Source organism: Lathyrus oleraceus, chromosome 6, assembly GCF_024323335.1.
Source record: "Lathyrus oleraceus cultivar Zhongwan6 chromosome 6, CAAS_Psat_ZW6_1.0, whole genome shotgun sequence".
In the NCBI taxonomy this organism is placed as follows: Eukaryota; Viridiplantae; Streptophyta; class Magnoliopsida; order Fabales; family Fabaceae; genus Lathyrus; species Lathyrus oleraceus.
This window is the reverse complement of record NC_066584.1, coordinates 497,027,685-497,040,189: the sequence shown is the minus strand read 5'-3', so window position 1 is coordinate 497,040,189 and position 12,505 is coordinate 497,027,685. Positions and strand designations below refer to the sequence as shown.

Below are 12,505 nucleotides of genomic sequence, written 5' to 3'. Positions count from 1 at the left end.
CCAAGAAGGGTTGATCCCAACCCAATATTATGAAAAAACCAAAGAATCTTTAAGAGGAGCCAATGGTAATAGATTACAAGTTTCTTACAAATTATCAAGTGCTAAAATTTATAAAGATCAGATTTGTTATAAAACCTCTTTTCTTTTAGTAAGAAATATTCATGAGTCAATTATTCTAGGAACCCCTTTTCTAGCTTTACTCTACCCTTTCACAGTTAATAATGCAACAATAACCACTAATGCTTTAGGGCGTGAAATTAAATTTGAATTCTTAGAACCACCTAATATTAGGGATCTTAACTCTGTCCAGAGTAAGGTTATATCATTTATTAATCAAATTAATAATAAAAGAAAACAAATTAATTTCATTAATAAAGAAATACACTATAAAAAGATAGAAGATCAACTGCAATCTCCAAGTATTCAAGAAAAAATTAAAGGTATACAAAATAAATTCATTAAAGATCTTTGCTCAGAACAACCTAATGCTTTCTGGAAAAGAAAAGTGCATACTATCTCATTACCCTATGAACCTGACTTTAAGGAAGCAAATATCCCCACTAAAGCCAGACCAATACAAATGAATAAGCAAAATTTAGACTATTGTAAAAAAGAAATAAAAGATTTCTTAGACAAAGGATTGATTAGGCCCAGTAAGTCTCCTTGGAGTTGCTCCGCTTTCTATGTTACCAATGCTTCTGAGCTAGAAAGAGGAAGTCCTCGGTTAGTAATAAATTACAAACCCTTAAATAAAGCATTACAATGGATTAGGTATCCCATACCTAATAAAAATGATTTGATAAACAGATTACATAATAAAAGTATATTTTCAAAGTTTGATCTTAAATCTGGATATTATCAAATACAATTAAAGGAAGAAGATAAATATAAAACCGCTTTTGTGGTGCCCTTTGGTCACTATGAATGGAATGTCATGCCTTTAGGATTAAAAAATGCTCCTTCCGAGTTTCAAAATATTATGAATACTATATTTAATGATTACTCGCACTTTATCATAGTCTATTTAGATGACATATTAGTATTTTCAGATTCTATAAATCAGCATATACAACATATGAACCTATTTTATGAGATAATTAAAGAGAATAGGTTAGTCTTGTCTGAAAAGAAACTTAAAATATTTCAATCTAAAGTAAGATTTTTGGGTTTTGATATTTCCCAAGGTATGTATACCCCCATTAGTAAATCTTTAGAATTTATTAATAAATTTCCAGATGAGCTAAAGGATAAAATCCAATTGCAAAGATTCTTAGGTTGTATAAATTATGTGGCTGACTTTATACCCAACTTAAGAACCATTTGTATACCATTATTCAAGAGACTTAGGAAGAATCCTCCTCCTTGGGATGATTCAATGACCCAAAGTGTTTTACAACTAAAGAAAATAGTTAAAAAATTACCCTGTTTAGGGATACATGATCCTAGTGCCAACCTTATTGTTGAAAGCGATGCCTCAGACATAGGCTTTGGAGGAGTTCTAAAACAAATACTTCTTGGCACAGAAAAGGAACAAGTGGTCAGATATTATTCTGAAACTTGGAACCCAGCTCAATTAAACTATAGTACTATTAAAAAAGAAATTTTATCTATTGTTTTGTGTATTACAAAATTTCAAGATGACTTGTTTTCAAAAACATTTTTATTAAAAACAGATTGCAAAGCTGCACAAAGTGTTTTACAAAAGGATGTTAAAAATTTAATTTCAAAACATATATTTGCTAGGTGGCAAGCATTACTTTCTTGTTTTGATTTTGAAATCGAGCATATTCAAGGAATTAAAAATTCATTACCAGATTTTCTAACCAGAGAATTTTTACAGGAAAAACATGAGTATTTTCTAAACAATCATTCAATCAAACAAAAACTATTCTAAATATCAGATTAATAAAAGAAAATAAAAAACATAAATATTTAATTAGTTTAAGACAAAATACTCGTACTAAAATAAATTTCAAAATCTTACATTAATATATTGTATCTCAAATATTTGTCTTGCAAGTCTGGCAGATAAAAGTGAATTTTAATAAATATTGGAGCAAGGATTGCTTATAAAATGAATGCTTGCATGGCAAGCTATGAACTGTATCTCCATTTTCAAACTCATAGAACCATAACAACATTGAGTTTGAGTGTGTTGAAGCGACACAGATGAGTCATATGTTGACTCACCGACTTTTTCTCTCGGAGTAGTCGAGTAATTGCTTGTCAATGTCATCGAAGCTTAAAAATATGAATAGCTTAACTAAAAGAATAGTTAATGCTTTAAAATTTATAAGGACGCCATATCCTATCGCAAAATGCTTGTGGAACTTGCCAGAGAAAGGCTCACCATACACTCCTGAAAAAAGTTAAATATTAAAAATTGTTTTTTATAGTGAGAGTGTTCTGGTTGTAAATAGCAAATGAATGACACTCTCAAAATCAAATGTAATGGTATATTAGCAGTGAGCATATCTTAATAGAACCCAGAAGCTTGTGTCATACATGGATTTTGAAGTAAAAACCTTTTTATCAGTAAATTTAGTATAATAAGAACTTCTGGAAAAAACTTGATTATTTCCATGAAACTTATATAATATTTTATTAGTTATTTAATATCTCCAAGTAAATTATGAATTACAAATATGAAAAACAACACAATTTTGTATATGTTAAACTCCATGTAAATCACGAATTTCAAATATCCAAGTAAAAAATTTAGCAAAACTATTGTATTACTTAAGGACGTTGTAACATCAATCGAGACAAAGCAATATACAAATTATATTTCTAAAGCATGTTGTTTATTGTAATTGTTAAACTCAATTTTGTGAGACAATAATCAAACATATATATTATTTTTAAACCACATTTGACAAGAGGCATATAAAATGCCTTGTCTTTTAACATATAAATTTCCCAAAAAGGTAAGGAGAGAAGAAAGACATATCTTAATCACAAAATGTCTTGTAAGTTATACTATATATTAATAAATTTTTGTTTGTAACATTGCAAGTTGTATTGGTTATACCTCTAAGATCATTATAACTAAGACTTAGTTCTTTGACTGACATTTTAATATCATGGAAACTAGATTATAACCTATACAGTAGAACATCTTCTAGTATTAAACATCTTTTATATTGTAATTAGAAGTAGAATTCTAGTTTACAGTATTGTAATTAGAAAGTTATTCAAATCTCACAGTATTACAATCAACATTCAAGTTATTCAAATCTCACAGTATTGCAATCAACATTTTTGATCTTATGGAACTGGTGATGAATTCCCAATGTTTGACCCACAACACGATGTATGTTGAACACCACCATATAAGAAATAAAACTATGTCATTCACATATCTTTTACATGACTCATTCGAATTCAAAAAAAATGATAAGAATAATTTGCTTTACTATAAAGTTTTTTCTCTTTTTTGACATCTCTTGTATAATTTTCATGATAATAGCTCAGGACAAATTTTATTTTATGATGAATGCTAGAGATATACTTCAACGTAACACAAGTGTCTGCGCATGCATAATGTATATTTGTTTTCACCCTCTTCCAAGTTAATTGCATTTTTTTTGGTTTTCAACCATTTCATTTGAGGGAGGATATATATAGTTGAATGAAATAGGCAGGATACTATACAAATGTCGTGGTGTCTGGTAATGAGATAATTAAACTATATATTTAGAGAAAAAATTGGAAAGAGAAGAAGAAAAAGAAAGAATAATGAATAAAGAAGAAGAAAGAAAGAAAAGGAAAGAGAAGAGTAGAAGAAGAGAAGAGCCTGAGAGTGAGAGAGAAGAAACAAAGAAAAAAAGAGAAAGGAATTATATATATATATATTATATATATATATATATATATATATAAACACAAAAGAGAAGAAGAAAGAAAGAAAAGGAAAGAGAAAGAGTAGAAGAAATAAAGAATTTGAGAGTGAGAGAGACGGAAAAAAAGAACGTACGAGTTAGAGAGAAGAAAAAAATTGTAGCAGTGACTTAAAAATTCTATTTTTATCTCCTTTTTAGTGCTTGCACCTGCCGTCTAATGTTCGGTTGGCTCGAATCACTTCGGGTTTGGGCTTAGGCTTGAATGATACATAATGCTACTATCCGAGCCTTAATGTTAAATCAATCATATGAATTTCTCATATTTCCTTAAAAAATAAATCAACTCTTTCAATATCAAAAGAAAATCTTATATGTTGAGTTAAATTTCATCATTGCTTACTAAAATTCTTTAAGTAAAAATCATTCACCGAAAACAGATCAAATACATGAGATTTGTGGGGAATTAATTGACGGGATTGAAAACATACCTAACAAAACTAAAGTTTAAATGATTTTGATAATTGGGTTAAGGATAATGAATACAACAACTAACCTCAAACTCAAATATTAAAAATTATAATGGAGGTGTTGAAGATAGACCAATAAAATAGAAGATGAATAGTATTTATGTTTCAAACATCAACAATAGAGAAATAGGGGATTCTATACACAACCTGACCGCTTCCATAATTCTATTTGAACTCTTTGTTTATTTTCGCTTTGAAATCCGAAACCCCTCTCCTCCCTTTACTATTTTCTACGCATTGCATACTTTTTGTCTCGTTAAAAAAGCAGTCTTGTGGATTCAATATTTTATTACTGTGACACTATCAGTACACTTGCCAAGAAGTCACCAACATGGATCAAAGAGCTACGAGACTACATCTTGAATAAAAATTAACATACAACAAGAAAGAAGCTCGAAAAGTTAAGTGTGTTGTATCCCAATATACCATTTTACCTAATCCCTATGTATGGAAGAGAATGAGACATGGTACCTCATGAAGGAGCGTGTGAAAATCACTATAGGGATAGAACATTAGCCTTAAATATCACCGGTTAGTTCCTAATACTATTGGTCAACCATACAATCATATTGAAAGGAAACCATTCAAAAGCTTGAAAATACCAATAGTTCACCAATCAATCATATTCATCATCTGATATCTTACATGAGGTTGTGACCTTGTGGCCCTTCGTCATATGAGGGGCTATACATCATTGGTTAATCAATTACTTCTCTAAAGGGATAGTGTTTGAACCCTTGTCATATATCACTACTGAAAAAAAAAATATTTTCTAGAAGAACACTTTTTGCTGGCACACTCTGCCTATTTTAATCATCCTAGATAATGAAACTCAGCTAGTGAGTCGGCTCTAAGATTTTTACAACGATATTAAAATCAAGATAGATTTCTCCTCCATGTAACAGCTAAAAACAAATGTATTGGAGAAGTGACTTTAAACATAAGAGGGGGATGAATTATGGTATTCAAAATCCACGATTAAATTTAAGGATTTGTTACTTAAAAAGGGAATTGTGTTAGTATTTTTAAAGACCAGAGTAAAACAACGGAAAGTAAATAGAATAAAATAAGAGATAAGGATTTAAAGAGATGACACCAGTAATTTATCCAAGTTCGGCCGAACATTAGCCTACTCCTGTCCCCAAGAGATCTTCTTAAGTTTTGACTATAAACTTGAGCTTTTACAAGTTATACCCATGAACCTTGATATAAGTTGATCTAGAAATTTTACAATAACTTATCCTCAACCAAAAAGAAAGTTTTTACCTAAGTTGAGCTAACGAACCGACTATATATTTTATTGGCTAATCTCAATAACCAAACATAACTTTTTCCGACAAAGTTCAAGAACCACCCTGAGATTTAAGACTAGTTAATATCAAGAACCCAACTCAATTTTCCAGCAATATCGCACTCTTGAGAGTAGTAACAACAACACGGCATCAATTCGATTCATCATAAGTAACAACAGACACGATCAAGCGAGCTTTCACACTTCCTCTCTTTCACAATTTTGAGGCTTTCAAGATCCTTTTTCCAAATATATCAATCATATAAGCACTTCACAAGAATCTTAAAGTCTCCTACTTTATAAGGATTGATATGTCTTTATGTTTGATCACCAACATCAGAGAGTTGAAAAACTATTACCAACGACTTCAACAATCATTAGTGTTGTCGTCATCAAAATGTTAGAAGGGTTCTCAGCAGGATCATCAACTTTATACATGTAAACACATAGATCCATAAAACGAACGTGTTGAATTAGCCAGCAAAATCATCCTCAATAAAATAAAGAAAAAAGTTGTATCAAGCAAAAGGATAGTGGCTAGAGGAGCTCATGAGAGTATTGTGGGTGTACCACACTACACTCCAATTCTCAACGCATAAAACACTTGTCAAACTAGTTTGTGGATCTGGTGAATTGGATCTTGTCAAACTCACATCTGCATCAATTTGAGTAGACATATCAAAAAAGTCCAAATCGAACCCAATACAATGTAAAATTCAGAGTTGCAAACATGTTCAACATAAAACTTAAATCTAAAAATTTCAATAAAGGAGACTTACTCAAGTCAACACCTTAACATAACAATCCATTAGTGAGGCACATAAGTTTGAACGTCTTACGTCGACACTTGAAAACACATTCTATTAGTAGGACATATAAGCTTAGTGTATTAGATTGACACTCTTATAACAATTTTTCTGTTGGAAACGTAAGTGTTATGTGTATCAGTTGAATTTTTACTGATTACATTAACGATGGATTTTTGAGTTTTTTCATCGCTAATTAGATGAAATGATCAACATGATACGTTTTGAAGTCTTAAGAGCTTATCAGAGAGCTTGTATGATTCAACATGATTTCAGAAGTGAAATCATTATATTTTCTGTGGATGAACAAAATACAAATTATTTACAGTTTTACAGCACTTGCATGACTGTACATGTTATTACATACATACATGTACAAACCAATGGAGAGAAATATGTTAGAATGGGAGAAAACTTTGAATTATTCTGGTAAAATAGGAAGCCTAGAGACAGTGACACCATTGCCGCCACCACCAGCAGAAGCTTCTGAGGTAGAACTTCTTTTCTTGCGAGAAACAGAACCAGTTTTCGAGGAGGTTTTGGCACTAACCCTCAAGGGAAGAATCTGCAACCTCGTGTTTTGATCCGTACCTGACTTTTCAGCAGCTAACTGATAGCTTTGCACGAGTTCAAGCTGCCTGTCGATAATCTCAGAACGTCTCGGAAGAAGTTCAACGGCCTCTCCGCCAGGAATCACTATGTACTCTATTGCTAGCCGAACCTCCTGTCATAAGAATAAGAATAAAAAATTTATAATAATGTCAAAATTACAGAAGCGGCTTATCAGAAAAAGGCGGTACCTCCAAGGCATCAATCTCTTCCAGAGACGGTTTTCGTTTTGGTTCTTCATCCTCAATTTCAATATCCGGAGATTCGTTTGATGGCTTCTTTGTCATGGGGCCAAAGGATTCTAGCCCAAGGATCATTTTTACGGCCTTTAGCATCCGTGCCATGGTATTGGACTGCAAGAAAGGAACAAAATTTCGTATAAGGAAAAAGGAGACTGCGCCAAAGCAGTGACTGAAAGGGTGTAGCTATGGCAAAAGGGCACCTTGAGAACAAATACAGGTAACTGGTGGAATTTTGCCGCACCACGGATCCATGGGTTCTGTCGTAACTCAGAACTGGACGCGAGAATCGCGTCAGCACTTCCAATGTCATCGGTTATATCTAGTAAATCTTCGAACCCCATCACTTTTGTTACTTGTTTTAGATCAGCTTCAAGCATCTAAATTCATCATCCAACAAGAAAAACAGTGCATGGTTAGAAATAAAATAAGAAACATTTTATGAAATTTGCTAATGGAAAATGAGAGAGATCCATTATTACATTGCAAGTGTACACTTGCATTGGTGAACTCCTCTTGATCACAGATCGGTTATTACGCCATTTGTTGAATCGAGTGGGAGAGTAGTATTTATCATCCTCGCCATACTCTCTGTCAAAACTCATGGTATTATTGTTAGTTAAGTTTAAATTTAAATTTAAATTTAAATCAGGTGTTTCTTCATGATTTTCTTCAGGTATTGGAGCATGCTTCACCGAATCATTGGAAAAATCATCCCAATGACGGAGTTCAAATACCGGAGGTTTTCCTGCAACAAAGTTTTCTAGTCAAATTACAATCCAAATAACTAAGATATGAACTAAGAAATAACATTATAGAAGATGAGGAATACCTGCCAAAATGGCATCCACAGTTGCATCTAATCTACGATGAACACGGCATTCAGTTTTGGATATCATCTCAACAGCGCACGTAAACGTAGGAGGTCCTTTCCTTTCAAGAATCGTCTTCTGCACTTTCCTTTTCCTGGCTTCATCGTCCCCAAGGGTTACACTCTATTCAAATAAATGATCGATAAACATCACTATGCGGACAAACACCCTATACATATTTAATTTAGATTACTACAAAAAATTTAGATTGATTCAATTTTTGAAAGAAGGCGGGGACGGAATGGATGTCTATTTAGGGTCTATTTGAATTGACCTATTTGAGCTTATCTACTGATATAAGCTTTGTGATCCTGTTTGGACGAGCTTTTCAATACAGCTTATGATATTTGAAAAGGTCGTCCAAACAGTGTCACAAAATTTTGATAAGCCGTTATGCTATAAGCTGCAAATAAGTTGTTTATCTATAGAGACCCATGATCAACCATTCTTCATCATAAACTTGAAGGAGAATAAATAAAAGTAGCTTTTGAGTTGGCACCTCTATGCCACCAACAAGGATCTGAAGATAAGGATTTTTCATTATGCTGTCAATGGTTGTTCCATGTGCTGTTCCAACCAATTGGACTCCTCTTTGAGCAATGGTACTAGCTGCTAATGCTTCAAGTTCTGTTCCGATTTCATCGATTATAATGGTCTGAGGCATGTGATTTTCAACCGCTTCAATCATAACCTGCACAAATAGACAAAACGGCATCACCGAATATTAGATTGCAAATTAACAACAAAACGATTAAGCCAAATGACTGAGATTAGTACTAACACTGTGCTGCATATTCACATTTGGAACTTGCATCCTCCTTGCCCTTCCTATGCCTGCATGAGGAACATCTCCGTCCCCTCCAATTTCATTGGACGTATCGACTATTACAACGCGCTTCATGAACTCATCTGCCAGCATCCTAGCAGTCTCTCTGCACAACGAAAGCTTCTTCAGTTCAGCGCATTTGCATAGTAAACCTTTCGACATACAGACGAAGACGAACTAATAGATACACACGGAAAAAAAAACGAAAAAACTTGACCTGATTAAGGTAGTTTTACCAACACCAGGAGGTCCAATAACCAATATAGAACCTCCTCCCTCAACCAGATCACGTATAATTTCAGCACTGCCACTCACCGCTCGACCAACCCGACATGTAAGCCCGATGATCTGCCTCTGACGATTCCGAATCGCACTTATTCGATGCAAAGAGCTATCAATACCAGATCGGTTGTCATCCGAAAACTCACCAACCTATAACAATCAATATAACCATTGGGTAGTACTAGTAGCAGTTGCAGAAACTAACAATGACACAAAAAAGACTAATCTATTGGAATGTAAATTTAATAAAGGCTTTGGACCCCACATAAAAATCCACAATGAATTTAATAATCACAAGTCAACAATTTCCAAATAAACAAAGCACTTAGTAATAAATGAAAAATAAATAAAAAGTGGAAAAAAAGAAAAGAACCTTGGAAATGGCGTGTTGTAAATCGCTATGGTTGATGGGTTGTTGAGAAATAACCCAATCACCGGAAGGAAACCTAGCAAGAGGCTTTCTACCTAAATCCATAACGACTTCTATGAGTCCTCCAATCTCCCGGTGCCTATACAATTCCATCCTCATCTGAAGAGGAAGAAGCTCGAGAAACATATCAAGCTCAATGGTGGTTCCGGTTTGCGAAACCGACGGCAGTGATCCATTCCGGAGAGGGTATCGATCAGAGGGACGGCGAATTTGGGGAGAAGGTGGATACGGATTCAAGGATCGAATCGGTTTGGGTCGTGTTGAACGGTGGATCAGAGTGGTGGGAAATAGAAAGTGTGTTTTGTTGTTGTTGGTGTTGTTTCTTTGCCATGAGGTGGAGTGAAGATCAATTAAGACAACATGCGAATTTATTGCTCTCATTTTCTTCCTATGTGTTTGTGTGTGTGTTAATGTTTTTGTTAAGTGTTTGTTTGAGTTTTGTTGTTGTTGTTATAGTTATTTGAAGAATGGAAGAATGGAAATAAGAAGAGGGAAGATTCTTTGGTATCTTTTTTGTGTGTGAAGATGAAATATGTGAATGCCGTTAAGCGGTTGGGGTTGGTATTATTGGAAGAATCAAAGTATCAAAAAAACACTCAAACGACGAACGAGCTATAATCACCACACAAATACATATTTTCGCCGATCATTTTCCGTCACGCAAAAACCTTCCTACCACGGACTTTTCTTTCTTTCTTCTTTATTTCTTTTCTTTTCTTTTATTTTATTATTATTATTATTATTATTATTATTATTATTATGTTTTTTTACAAGTGGAAAAAAAATCTCTACTAGTATTATTAGTAAGTAGAAAAGTGATTATTATTATTATTATTATGTTTATTAATATCTCGTATCATTATCAATTTTATGTTTTTGCTAGAAAGTGAGTATAATAATTCTCCTCGCTAAAACTATGTTGTCATTATCTAAAGAGAAGATCTTTAATGTTATGAAGAATCACAACATAGTGATGTAAAACATTAACAGACTCTAAGATAAACTTGATAGTAGAGTTAGACTCAGAATAACACATCAGATCTTTGATGTCATGTTCCTAAGACATATGCAAATCATGATATAGCGACATCAGCTTAGCATGAAGGATGTTGGAATAACAAATATTACTTGCAAAATTGTGAACACGGGCATCATCAACATTTTGAATCAATCAACCAAAACCACCAAAACCTGAGACGTTAGGAATACTGAGGCTACTACCATCAACATTCAAAATCATATTACATTTGTTTGCATTTCATGTGATCGTTCTCGTTGGATGGGACAAATTATATTTGACAATATATTTAGCTAACAAATTATCATAAATCATTGTGATGAGTTTCAAAGTATAGGAAGATAACATTTCATTTGCAAGACATTGTTGTTCTTAGCGCGCCACAACCACCAGCAAACAGCCAAAAAGATAGAGTCCACGTCAATGTCATGTCAAATCGAATCGTATAAATTATCCCCTTGGAAAATAGTGTGTACAAGAAGCCGATATATTTCCAAAAACGAGTATCAAATTCATAATTTCTCAAATATTGTAGAGTTGTCGCAGCGTCCTGATTGCATCTAGGACATAAATTCATCTATAGCATATTGTTGATCTATGTGCTTGCAGGTGTAAAATATCATTGAAGATCTATATGAAATTTTGATGACGACAACAATGATTAAAGTTTGGGGTAATAGCTTTAAACCTTTATGATTTATACAAAGAATCATTTCATGCATCATAAAAGAAAAGATTCAAGATCAAAGTGATTATATAATTAGAAGCAATCCAACAAAGAATCTTGAAGCCTCAGATAAAGTGTGAAAGTTTTCCAAGTCGTGTCTATTTGTCTGTCTGAGTGACACGAGTATTGTAAAAGTAAGGAAGTAGCTTAGAAGTACTAAGACAACTCTCTCTCTCTCTCTCCTCTCTCTCTCTCTCTCTCCTCTCTCTCTCTCTCCTCCTCTCTCTCTCTCTCTCTCTCTATATATAATAATATATATATATATATAATATATATATATATATATATATATATATATATATATATATATATATATATATATATATAATATATATATATATATATTCAAAATAATTTGAATTAACCAATCGATTGGTAAGTTGTGCCAAATGATTGGTAAAACTATTATGAGTCAGTCAATCATTTGGAAGAGTGATAACCGTTTACCTAAATGATAAGGACAAAACATTAATGACTTGCAACGACTCTATATCCAAACGTTCTTATTTGGACTTGCTAATATATTACAAATGAGTTGGCCAATCAATTGGAGCTTTGGATCAATTGATTGGCTCATTAATTCAGTCCACGAATCATTTCGTTTTTTGGAGCCTCCAACTCCTATGTAAACAAACCTCGCTTTCACTTGTTTACATGCCATTTTCCAAAGCTTTACATTTTTTTAGGACTTTATCTCTTTATTTTCTCGTTTTCTCTCTCTAGAAACATTTTTATTTCACTTAAAGTTGTCATAGTACTTTTGAGTTATATTTTGCTTGTGAGAAAGATTTTGTAAGTGGTTGTGTTATTTTAGTTCATTCTTGAGAGTGTGATTCTATTGAGAATATTGAGTTTGGTTCATTAGATAAACCAATCGTAAAATCTCGATTCTCTTGGGGACAAGACTAGGCCAATGTTCGGCCAAATCTGGATAACTCTATGGTGCAATCTCGCTAACCCTTACTCTCTTTATTTTTCTGCTATTAATTATTTCTTTTATTTCCGTTGCAATTTACTCTTAGGAAACTATTAACAC

The 12,505-nt window shown here is 33.0% G+C and overlaps 1 protein-coding gene across 1 annotated transcript; it reads right to left on the bottom strand.

Annotated features, from left to right (window-relative positions):
- Positions 1 to 6,718: 6,718 nt before the first annotated feature.
- On the bottom strand, positions 6,719 to 10,374 carry LOC127098446 (protein SEEDLING PLASTID DEVELOPMENT 1). Its single transcript, XM_051037045.1, has 9 exons — positions 9,668 to 10,374; positions 9,230 to 9,444; positions 8,968 to 9,118; positions 8,686 to 8,877; positions 8,147 to 8,309; positions 7,797 to 8,062; positions 7,518 to 7,694; positions 7,267 to 7,428; positions 6,719 to 7,190 (listed from the first exon to the last, which is right to left on the bottom strand). Exons 1-9 carry the CDS (start codon positions 10,103 to 10,105, stop codon positions 6,888 to 6,890), a joined length of 2,067 nt encoding a protein of 688 aa, XP_050893002.1. The 5' UTR covers positions 10,106 to 10,374; the 3' UTR covers positions 6,719 to 6,887.
- Positions 10,375 to 12,505: the final 2,131 nt, after the last annotated feature.

What these genes read in the sequence shown, in the direction of transcription:
- LOC127098446 (XM_051037045.1), bottom strand. Translation starts at nt 10,105, where the DNA reads ATGAGAGCAATAAATTCGCATGTTGTCTTAATTGATCTTCACTCCACC. An exon ending in TACAACACGCCATTTCCAAG is followed by an intron (nt 9,445 to 9,667) that starts GTTCTTTTCTTT and finishes TGATTGTTATAG; the next exon opens with GTTGGTGAGTTTTCGGATGA. An exon ending in TGCAAGTGTACACTTGCAAT is followed by an intron (nt 7,695 to 7,796) that starts GTAATAATGGAT and finishes TGATGAATTTAG; the next exon opens with ATGCTTGAAGCTGATCTAAA.